The sequence below is a fragment of the Scyliorhinus torazame genome, chromosome 17 (genome assembly GCF_047496885.1).
Source record: "Scyliorhinus torazame isolate Kashiwa2021f chromosome 17, sScyTor2.1, whole genome shotgun sequence".
In the NCBI taxonomy this organism is placed as follows: domain Eukaryota; kingdom Metazoa; phylum Chordata; class Chondrichthyes; order Carcharhiniformes; family Scyliorhinidae; genus Scyliorhinus; species Scyliorhinus torazame.
Window position 1 is genome coordinate 157,703,973 of NC_092723.1, and position 12,132 is coordinate 157,716,104.

The 12,132-nt window shown below is 47.1% G+C and overlaps 1 protein-coding gene across 15 annotated transcripts in view; it reads right to left on the bottom strand.

Moving 5' to 3' along the window:
• The window catches only part of crebbpb (CREB binding protein b), a 279,436-nt gene continuing 267,304 nt past the window's right edge, over nucleotides 1-12,132 (bottom strand). For all 15 annotated transcript variants that reach the window (XM_072481408.1, XM_072481399.1, XM_072481406.1 and 12 more), the window contains 2 exons: nucleotides 8,682-8,963; nucleotides 1-4,144 (listed from right to left, as the gene is read on the bottom strand). In XM_072481408.1, coding sequence (XP_072337509.1) covers nucleotides 1,904-4,144; nucleotides 8,682-8,963 — 2,523 coding nt within the window. In that variant the 3' untranslated portion in view covers nucleotides 1-1,903. The remainder of the gene's footprint in view (nucleotides 4,145-8,681; nucleotides 8,964-12,132) is intronic.

Here is a 12,132-nt window from a genome sequence, read left to right on the forward strand (position 1 = left end):
TGATTGCAAACTACTTTTTAAAAACAAAAACCTTTACGGAAGTTGAGCTGCACAGCAGGGAGAAGAGGAAGAAACAAATACACAGTTGCTGCAGTACTTTATACATGTTACAATAATGCAGATTTTATTTTAACCGATTTTAACTGTAGTCTAAATAGGTCAGATGAATGGAATCTTGTAACTTTAAAAAAAACAAGCTTGCAAGGATCCCACAGAAGGCAAGTACTGTCTACCCCTCCTACGTGTACACAGTAACATTGCTACATAAAATTAAACACAAACAGAAATACATACTTAAAACAAAAACAACCAAAAAAAAAATCCCAAACACACACCAACTGTCTGCAGTCGATGTGCCCAGTATTAGGGCACGAGGTTTTAACCTTCCACAGTTACGTACTTAATCGATTTTGTGCAATTCATAAACATATACATCAACACCTGCATGCAGGCAGCTCATATTAACCTTCAAAGAATTCAAGAAATGTTCAGCAAATCCAACGAAGGCAGTAAAGGGCTGTCAGCAACCATCATTCTATACCCTTGTATACACAAGTTACACAGTTGGTGACAATAGATTGAGGCTGCATAGAAATCAAGTTTCCAAAATTTTACACACCCGATAAAAATTGCAGCAATCCAGAATTCAATTTTCTGTTTTCTTAAAAAAAATAAAACTTCAGAATAAAAACAAGATGACTTACTGAAAACTGCATGAAGGGAGAGCATGGCAGCATGCACTGGCTCTCCCATCATGGATGCAGGTCTCTGGTCGCTACTCTCCCCTTTCTCCTGGGTACTCTGACTGACAGGAGGAAGGGAGGTGTATGTGTATAAGGGGGCAGGGTACAAGGGGATTAGTGAATGGACAATCAACAGAGGTCAGTGGCATAAACACAGTCTCAAAAGTTCAGTCTTCACTGGTTTCCATTTAAAAATACCTTTTTAATAAGTTCTTTCAATTCTGGAAACTGAATTTTGGAGCCTAACACCTTTAATAAGACTCACCAAGACCTTTAATAAGGGGTGTTTGGCAGGGGGGTGGGGGTGGGGGGAGAACCTAAACACGTATTCCCTTTTATTTTTATAAACACCTCTTTAAATACTAAAGAAGTACAAACCTGTTTTCTGTTGCACACAGTTTATTTAACAATATGGTATATAAGTAAGAAATGAGTTTTAACCAGTTTATACAGTGATTGAGAGTTTTGTTTCCTTATTTATAGTAATTATATAACTTGCATGATTTACACTATAATTGCTTTCTTCTCATTTCAAGTTTCACAGAGAATAAAGGAGGAAAGGAAAGGATATTTCTTCTATTAAAATCAGCACAATCTATCAGTGATCATCCTAGGTTCACTAAAACCAGTTTATCATGAAACAAAGCAACAATTTCTACATCTGCAAGACAAAGTTTGGCATTTGCCAGTATATGTGTGCAATGGTCTATTCCTATCTATACAAATTTAATACTTGAAACGCCCCCACAGACTTCACTATAGAAAAACCTTCCCAGAACACGTCAGAAAATTATTGGTATACATTATATGTTGCATTTTTCAGGATTTTTTTTCCTGGTTTTTAAACACAAAAATGCTGAAAGTCTGAAAAATACAAAATAAAAAATATGAATAATATAACGAACTTGCTCTTTCTCCATTAAAAAAAAATTAGGCAATGAGTTATTAGCAACAAAAGCAAACAGGAAACAAAAAAGGGGAAAAAAACAAAACACAACCAGAATGTGCAACCAGTCTGAACAAAAAATATATTCTTTGTGTTTTAACAGCAAGTCATCCCTCAATGTCTAAGGAAGTTGCAGTTCCTTCTAGGGATTGATCATCCCCAGACAGCTGAAATTTTCAGTACAAAAAGTCTCAGGAAAAATTGCTCCCAAATGCTACAAGTTTTCTTCCACAAATTTTTCTAGTGTGTCACATGTAATAGTGGAGCTCGATAGGCTGGAACTGTCAGCACCCAGTCCTAAGTCGGCAGTGCCACTATGTATAGCACTAATGCCAGGATTAGTCAGTTGTGGAAGCATCGCACTCTGTTCCGGGGTGCTAAAGTGTCCCTGATCCATGGGGTTAGCCTGGGGCCCTGCTAGTCCTGGGTGTGGGGAGCCGGTCTGGGGAGAGACATGGTGGGGAGAAGGTTGTGGCTGTATCCTTGGTGATGGGCTGGAATGTGGAGGTTGGGACTGGGGCCGTGGTGAGGGAACAGGCTGTGGCGACCGCACCTGGTTGCTAAGGGAAGTGGCAATCTGTTGGCTCTGAAGGTGAGATGATTGCGGCTGTCCTGAGAGCATGTGCTGTTGGGGGCTCATTGGATTGGGCTGACCTGGTGAGCCCATTTGCTGCTTCATCTGCTGCTGCTGCAGAATCCGTTGCTGTAGCGCCTGTTGGATGGTTGGAGTTCCGTCAGCTCCCATCCCTGGCTGACTCAGCTGGTTTATCTGTCCCATCTGGGTAAGTTGTCCCATAGACACACCTTGCATGGACATGTGCTGCTGTATGCGTTGCTGTGGAATAGTTTGTGGGTAAGCTGCTCCAGGTGGCTGCTGGAACTGGGTGTGACCTGCCATTCCTCCAGCCATGCCAGTGCCTTGTTGTTGCTGCTGCTGCTGTTGCTGTTGTTGTTGTTGTTGTTGTTGTTGTTGTTGAATAAGCTGGCGCCTGATCAGCAGCTGCCTAAACTGTGGGTTAATAGTTGCCAAGGTAGGGCTATGTCCGGGATTCATCATGTTCATGGTTTGACCCTGAGCATTCATGCTGCCCAAGCCTTGCTGCTGTGGAGATAAGGTAGGCCGCTGGGTACCTGCCTGCATGGGGTTCAGATTCTGATTCTGCAGTGGATTCTGCATGCTTGCTTGAGTGTGCATGCCCGCTTGCTGCATTCGGGGCTGGGGTTGAGGTTGCATGCCAGGTTGAGGTTGCATGCCAGGTTGATTAGCCTGGTACTTAGCTGTTCGTTGCTTTATGAATGCTGCCATTAGTTGTGGGTTGGACTTCAAAATATTAAGCACCTGTTGTTGCTGCTGAGGAGAACTGGGTGATTTCAGTGTTCGTAAGAGATCCTGGAGAGCATTTGGGGGGATATTGCTCCGTGGAGGTTGCTGGACCCCTGGCATCCTCTGCCCTGCTGATGTCTGTGGAGATGTCATCTGCATGCTGCTCCTCATACCAGCTTGCAGAGGTTGTGATTGTGATAGTGTCGTTCCTTGTGGCCACTGCCCTGGTTGCATGCCAGGAATCACCTGACCCACTGGCGGCCGGGCAACCTTCATACCCACGGCCGGCATCTGGTTGACAGGCCCAATCTGCTGCCCAATCATGTTTTGCCGTGCCATCCCTAGACCATTGTTCATGTTTGCCATTTGGTAAAGCTGCTGCTGCTGCTGGGCCTCCAGCTCAATCTGCCTGGCCACTTCCAATGCCGCGGCCGGTGGAGGTTGAGCAGGAGGGGCTTGGGGAAGTGGTGCAACCTGGTTTGTAGGTTTTCCTTGTGAGACAGTGGTGGGGGTTTGAGTCCTCGGTGGATTGGGGAAGCCACTTGGCAAGCTGTTGGATGGCGGGGTCTGAGGTGGGGGCTGAGGCTGCGGCGTCTGAGGAGTGCTGGGCTGCTGTTGTCCAGTAGGTGTAACAGGGGCGGTTGAGGTAGGAGAAGGCAAACTTGGCTGAGGCACATTTCCACGCTGCATGGTGGCCATCCTTCTGCGTAGCATTTGCGCTTGCTGCAGTCGGTGCTGCAGCTGCTGCTGACGTAGCTTGTGTTTTATGTTGAGGCAGAATGGCACCGGGCATTTGTTCTCTTGGCAGTGTTTTGCATGATAACAGCAGAGGGCAATAAGTTGCTTGCAGACAGGGCAGCCTCCATTGGTCTTGCGTTTGCAACCCTTGGTGTGCTGGACAACTCGCTTCATCTTCTGGCAGGATGGCAACGAGCAGTTGGCATTGCGGCACTGGCATGCGTGGACCAAAGACTGGATGCAGCGCTGGATGCTGAGGCGACGAGACTCTTGCGGGCTCTTGGAAAGTGGATCTGGTTGGTTACTGCTCTCGTCATCTAGCCCCAAGCCCCATTTAACCATTTTGTGCTCGTGGCCTTTAATGTTGTGGCAGTTAACACACAGGTCGTAGTCCTGGATCAGAAGAAGAATTAAAAGTGAGAACCATTGTATTTGAGCAAACAGATGAAAATTTACCAGTAGCCGACAGAAGTGTGTATTTCACAACTATTTATCATGGCACAAATATGAACATGTTTGTCTTACTATGCATCAATTTAACTTTATAGCATTTAGAATTTTGAGGTTGAGAAGATCAATATTCAAAACATTTTAGCTTAAGAGTAGAAAATAATTTAATTAAAAAATTGTGAGAGAGAGAACAGGTGGGTTTCGGAGATAGTTTCTAGCATTTATTATCCCCTTCTTCCCAGAAGATGCTCATTCCTAATAGATTTTTTTGTTTTGGGAAGGGCACTGATCCCAAAGGTGACGGGGACGGAGTACACGGCTATAGCCATCTCGGATCATGCTCCACACTGGGTGGACCTGGAGATAGGGGAAGAAAAACAACAGCTTCCACCCTGGAGAATGGACATGGGATTATTGGCAGATGAGGGTGTGTGTTTAAGGGTGAGGGGGTGTATTGAAAGGTACTTGGAACTTAATGATAATGGGGAGGTACAGGTGGGAGTGGTCTGGGAGGCACTGAAGGCAGTGGTTAGAGGGGAGCTGATATCTGATAGGGCACATAAAGGAAAGCAGGAGGGTAGGGAAAGGGAGCGGTTGTTGAAAGAACTGCTGAGGGGGGACAGACAATACGCGGAGGCACCGGAGGAGGGACTATACAGGGAAAGGCAAAGGCTACATATAGAGTTTGACTTGTTGACTACGGGTAAGGCAGAGGCACAATGGAGGAAGGCACAGGGTGTACAGTACGAATATGGGGAGAAGACGAGTAGGTTGTTGGCCCACCAACTGAGGAAAAGGGGAGCAGCGAGGGAGATAGGGGGGGTGAGAGATGAGGAGGGGGAGATGGAGCGGGGAGCGGAGAGAGTGAATGGAGTGTTCAAGGCATTTTATGAAAGATTATATGAAGCGCAGCCCCCGGACGGGAAGGAGAGAATGATGTGCTTTCTGGATCAGCTGGAATTTCCTAAGGTGGAGGAACAGGAGAGGGTGGGGCTGGGAGCACAGATTGAGATGGAGGAAGTAGTGAAAGGGATTGGAAGCATGCAGGCGGGTAAGGCCCCGGGACCAGACGGATTCCCAGTTGAATTTTCTAAGAAATATTTGGACTTGCTGGCCCCGCTACTGATGAGAACCTTTAATGAGGCGAGGGAAAGGGGGCAGCTGCCCCCGACTATGTCAGAGGCAACGATATCGCTCCTCCTAAAGAAGGAAAAAGACCCGCTGCAATGCGGGTCATACAGGCCCATTTCCCTCCTGAATGTGGATGCTAAGATCCTGGCCAAGGTAATGGCAATGAGGATAGAGGATTGTGTCCCGGGGGTGGTCCATGAGGACCAAACTGGGTTTGTGAAGGGGAGACAGCTAAATACAAATATACGGAGGCTGCTAGGGGTAATGATGATGCCCCCACCAGAGGGGGAAGCGGAGATAGTGGTGGCGATGGATGCCGAGAAAGCATTTGATAGAGTGGAGTGGGATTATTTGTGGGAAGTGTTGAGGAGATTTGGCTTTGGGGACGGGTATATCAGGTGGGTACAGTTGCTGTATAGGGCCCCGATGGCGAGCGTGGTCACGAATGGACGGGGGTCTGACTATTTTCGGCTCCATAGAGGGACGAGGCAGGGATGTCCTCTGTCCCCGTTATTGTTTGCACTGGCGATTGAACCCCTGGCCATGGCACTGAGGGGTTCCAGGAAGTGGAGGGGAGTACTTAGGGGGGGGGAGAAGAACACCGGGTATCTCTATATGCGGACGATTTGTTGCTATATGTGGCGGACCCGGCAGAGGGGATGCCAGAGATAATGCGGATACTTGGGGAGTTTGGGGATTTTTCAGGGTATAAACTGAACATGGGGAAAAGTGAGTTACTTGTGGTGCACCCGGGGGAGCAGAGCAGAGAGATAGAGGAGTTACCGTTGAGGAAGGTAACAAGGGACGTCCGGTACCTGGGGATCCAGATAGCCAAGAATTGGGGTACATTATATAGGCTTAATTTAACACGGTTGGTGGAACAGATGGAGGAGGATTTCAAGAGATGGGGCATGGTGTCCTTGTCATTGGCAGGTAGGGTGCAGGCGGTTAAAATGGTGGTCCTCCCAAGATTCCTTTTTGTGTTCCAGTGCCTCCCGGTGGTGATCACGAAGGCTTTTTTCAAAAGAATTGAGAAGAGCATTATGAGTTTTGTGTGGGCTGGGAAGACCCCGAGAGTGAGGCGGGGATTCTTGAAAAAGTGTAAGGAAGTACCAGTGGGCAAGTTAGCGCTTTCTTACTGCCTAATGCATTCTCCTGTAACCCTGGCTCAGCAAGATTCAATTGGTCATTCCACTTCTCCTCAAAATGAATTCTAGTAGTAGGGACAGGGGGGGGGGGGGCTGGCACTACCGAGTCTAAGTGAGTACTACTGGGCTGCCAATGTTTCAATGATGTGTACGTGGATGGGAGAAGGGGAGGGAGCGGCGTGGAAGAGAATGGAGAGAGCGTCCTGCAAGGGGACTAGCCTGCAAGCAATGGTGACGGCACCGTTGCCGTTCTCACCAAAGAAATACACAAGCCCGGTGGTGGTGGCTACATTGAGAATTTGGGGGCAGTGGAGACGGCATAGGGGAGGGACGGGAGCTTCGGTGCGGTCCCCGATAAGAAACAATTATAGGTTCGTTCCGGGGAGAATGGATGGGGGATTTGGAGCATGGCAAAGAGCTGGGGTAGTACAATTAAGAGATCTATTTGTAGATGGGACGTTTGCGAGTTTGGGAGCGCTGACGGAGAAATATGGGTTGCCCCAAGGGAATGCATTTCGGTATATGCAATTGAGGGCGTTTGTGAGGCAACAGGTGAAGGAATTCCCGCAGCTCCCGACGCAGGAAGTGCAGGATAGAGTGATCTCAGAGACATGGGTGGGGGACGGTAAGGTAGCAGACATATACAGGGAGATGAGGGACGAGGGGGAGGTCATGGGAGATGAGCTGAAAGGGAAATGGGAAGAAGAACTGGGGGAGGAGATTGAGGAGGGGCTGTGGGCGGATGCCCTACGTAGGGTAAACTCATCGTCCTCGTGTGCCAGGCTAAGCCTGATACAATTTAAGGTGCTACACAGGGCGCATATGACTGGAGCACGGCTTAGTAAATTTTTTGGGGTAGAGGATAGGTGTGCGAGATGCTCGAGAGGCCCAGCGAATCACACCCACATGTTCTGGTCATGCCCGGTACTACAGGGGTTCTGGGTGGGGGTGGCAAAGGTGCTTTCGAAGGTGGTGGGGGTCCGGGTCGAACCAAGCTGGGGGTTGGCTATATTTGGGGTTGCAGAAGAGCCGGGAGTGCAGGAGGCGAGAGAGGCTGACGTGTTGGCCTTTGCGTCCCTTGTAGCCCGGCGCAGGATATTGTTAATGTGGAAGGAAGCTAAGCCCCCGGGGGTGGAGACCTGGATAAACGATATGGCAGGGTTCATAAAGTTAGAACGGATTAAGTTCGTGTTAAGGGGTTCGGCTCAGGGGTTCACCAGGCGGTGGCAACCGTTCGTCGACTACCTCACAGAAAGATAGAGGGAACGGAAAAGAAGTAGATAACAGCAGCAACCCAGAGGGGGGGTGGGGGTGGGGGGAGGAATCGGACGGACTCTCAGGGATGTTATTGTACATGTATAGGTATTTGGTATATGTAATTGTATATTGGACTGTAATTTGGGAGAGTATTTATTTTGGACAAGGCAGTTGCCATTTAGTTTTGTTTTTCTTTTGTTTTTGTTTATATATTATTTATTTATTTGTTTAAAACTGGCCACGGCTATTTATATTGCTTTATTGTTGTGTAAAAGAAACACTACGTATTGTTATGTTTGGCCAAAAAACTCGAATAAAATATATTAATAAAATTTTTTAAAAGAAGATGCTCATTCCTGTTGGGTTATCGTCTCAGGACTCTATTTAGTACCTCACTCTCGTGGGCATTCTCCACGTCTGAACTGCGCAGTAAGCATTGGCAGGTAAAATGAACTTAGAGGGGACATTATTGTCTAGCACCCTTCCGTATCCATCCAATCATGGACACACACTTTACACTAGATGGTGATTGCCCCCTCCCATTCCCAGTAATTCTGTAGGCAAGGGCAGTGATCCTTGTAATAAAAACAGAAAATGCTGGAAAAATTCAGCATGTCTGCATCATCTGTGGATAGAGAAACAAAATTAACTTTTGAATCCAATAAAACTTCTTCAGAACTCAAAGCATTTTCTGTCTTTATTTCAGATATCCAGCATCTGCAGTATTTTGCTTTTATTTTTGTGATTCTTGTTGTGCTGGGTTAACTGATCTCAACCCAGCACAAACTAGCGATTTCTGTACTTTGACTTCACCAACTGAAGTCGGTTAATGCTTTTTATTTTTCCGAGACCTCTTCTCAAATGGCACAGGTGGTTCATTTACAATGATCACTCAATTGAAACACTTTGTTAACAGAGGAATGGCAGGATATAGCCAATCTTACCTCACAGACGGTGCAGTGCCACCGTGTTTCTACGTGGTGCTTGCACTCATTGCATGTGTAGACAAATCGGTCCTGGCCTTGATTGTGCAACTCCACCAGCATGCACATGGTGGACCACTTTGCACGGCGCAATGAAGAAAACTCCAAATGCTTGTCCCTGGCCAGTGTAAGAAAAGCATCACGGCCATCCATCAAATCACAGCTCAGTAAGGAGTCAGGGTCCACAACGGAAGGCAAGGTGTTCACCACTGGTCCAGCATGGAAGTGGATCACAAAAAATACCTGAAAAAGTAGTGCTATTAGAAGAGAACAGCAAAGATTGCAGAAATTGATGCATTTCTTGAACATTAATGTCAACTTGGAAATTCTATTTAAAAATAAATATAACTGAACCAGTAAAGTCAAAATTTGTCCACAGTTGTTTCACAGGAATGGAACAACCCCACAACTGATATCTCCTATGATCCAATAAATCATCACTTCTAAATTGCAATTATAAATTGAGGATAAAGTGAACTTAAGTAATTAATTATCCTTAAGAACAAACTTGGACCAAACCTAGAGCTTATACAAGGAGTATGGGTTCCTGAGGTAGATGATGGTCACCTTAGGTCTTGGTTTGCCGAGGGGACACAGAGTAAGATTATGGGGAGCTGGGGATTAGTCTTATTATAGGTACCTGTCTTCCACCAGAGTTCTCCCAATATATCCCATCCTAATAACAGTGCACAAGGATTCATTAAAAAAATCCTGGCAAAACATCAACTAAATTTATCAAAAAGAGGCAAGAGAGTTTAAACAGTCAAAACAGGGCCAAAATGGTTCCCTGGCAAGCTTATTTTAGCATTGCCATTTTATCCACAAAAAATATCTGAATAACAAGTGACTCACCATCTAACTGAACTTTGAAGGAGTAACTGTGAAGCACTTTTTTGTGGCTGTTACGTACTCGCACCTTTCCCAGTCTGCTTCGATCAGGTGGTGGAAATGGTGCAGCTTACAAAACTCTCCAGACTATTTCTGGCACAATTTGGTTAGCCTAGAAGGAGATAGATCCTTCTCACTTCCACTCTGCCAGTTATATTTCCTCTGTGTCTGTGTCCGTTGCTCTTTCTCATGCGCACACACTTCAAACTGGAAAATTTGCTTTCTAATGTAGCCAGGAAGTCTCAACAGTGAAGAGACTGAAACGAAGGATGGCCAATGTTCCAAAACCTTGTTACCTGGCAATGCCACTGCTGAACTGCAGCAGCTAACAAAACAGCTACAAATCTACGGGTATAAAAGATTAATTAATACCTCAAGGCATAATATGATTAAGAAAGGTTATTCTGGAATCGGAAATCTATTTATTTTTGTTCTCCCCCATCTACCTCACCAAATTTCTCCCGGCCTTTCCAGTGAATGCTGATTTCTTGCCAGGCTACAGTTTGACGGGTGTGTGCTGTATTTTGTTATGTCTCTCAAGGGCATTATTCATGTTTGAGCATTTGTAGGTTGTTTGGCCCCCTGGGATGGTTTTCACCTGAGCTCGATCTTGGCCTTAACCAATCCTGACTTCCGGTGGCGGCCTTGAGCTAAGCGGTCACACGAAAAATGGCTCACTCGAGAACTTCTTACCAGGCCTTTTAACCCGTCAAATGGACACAAAACTATCACGTAATCCACTCAGCCTCACCCCAATTAATACCCAACTGACCAAAATGGGGTCAAACCAGCTGCAGAGCTGCAAAACCAGCAATGTCGGAACAGGAAAAACCCCAACCTCAGAACAAGGGGAGACATTGGGCAAAACAGATCGGAGCGGGACACAAATGCTGGCCCACTTGTTGATGGAGCAACTGGTGGAGCTTCTCTCGATAGAGCTCCAGAGCCACAATAAAAGAGTTTGATCCCGGCTCCGGGCCACTTTTCGTGTGGAGTTTGCACATTTTCCCCATGTCTGCGTGGATCTCACCCCCACAACCCAAAGATGTGCAGATTAGGTGGACTGACCATGCTATATTGCTCCTTAATTGGGAAAAAAAGAATTGGGCACTCTAAATCTATGAAAAAAAAAGAAAAATTGTCAGCCATGAGGTCAGCAACAGAAACCACATTGGACCCTATAAAGAAGTGATACACAGGGCACAGCGGAGACTGGAGACCCAGGAAGCGACGATGCGGGACCTGGAGAAATTGGCCACTGACCAGGACGAGCAGATCGCCTTGCTCGAAGCCGAGGTAGCAAGGTTGGTAATGATCTAGAAAAGGGGAAAGTTGACGATCAGGAAAACAGGGTCCGTCGACAGGACCTGAGAATTGTTAGCCTGCCAGAGGACGTAATATGTCTCAAGGATGCTCGGGCAATTGGGGAAATAATAGTATACAGAGCTCTCAAGGATAGGAAGGAAAGGGTGGCTAGGCACTCGACTCCATATTGGAGGTGGATCGGCAATCCTCCACGGCCCTGATCGTGGAGCTGCTGGTGGACAGGAAAAAACTACAAATGGAATTTGATCTGCTCTCCAGTGGGAAAACAGTGAACCAACTCCGCCAGACAGGGGGGACAAGTCTGGACGGATTCCCGGTGGACTTCTAGATGTTCAACTGGCACCGCACCTGCAGGAGATGTTTAATGATTCGCTGTCGAGAGGGGCCCTGCTGCCAATGCTGGCACGGGCCTCTACATCACTGATCCCTTAAAAGGACAAGGACCCGATGGAGTGGTCATATAGACCCATCTCACTCCTGAACACTGATGTCAAAGTTCTGGCGAAGGCTCTGGTGAGGCGGATGGAAAGTTGCTTGCCAGAAGTAGTCGCGAAAGATCAGACGGTATTGTCAAAGGCAAACAGCTAATGGCAAATATCAGACGTCTTCTGAACATGATTATGACACCACCCAGGGAGACGACACCAGAAGTGATCATCTCCCTGGACGCAGAGAAGGCCTTTGACAGAGTCGAATGGAGGTGCTGCAATGGTTTGGGTTTGGGCCAGGGTTCACCTGATGGGTGAAATTACTGTACAGTGCTCCCATGGTGAGCACATGAACAAACGTCACCAGCTCCGAATACTTCCAGCTGCAGAGCGGCACTAGGCAGGGATGCCCATGGTCCCCGCTCGTGTTTGCCCTGGCAATCGAACCACTGGCTGTCGCCCTCATGTCGTCGAAGGGGTGGAAAGACATCCAAAGGGGAAACATAGAGCACAGAGTCCCACTCTATGTGGATGATCTGCTCCTCAATGTCCCAAACCCCCATGGCAGCATGGGAGGAACTCCTAAGGGAGTTCGGAGCCTTCTCGGATTACAAACGTAACCTGAGCAAGAGCAAAATCTTCCCTGTGAATCCCCAGGGGGAGAACCAGAGCTGGGGATGCTAGCTCAATCCAAGTTCTGATGTCTGGAGGATCCAGACAGCCCACAACTGGACACGGATCCATAGGTGGCACATGTCAATCCTAGTGGA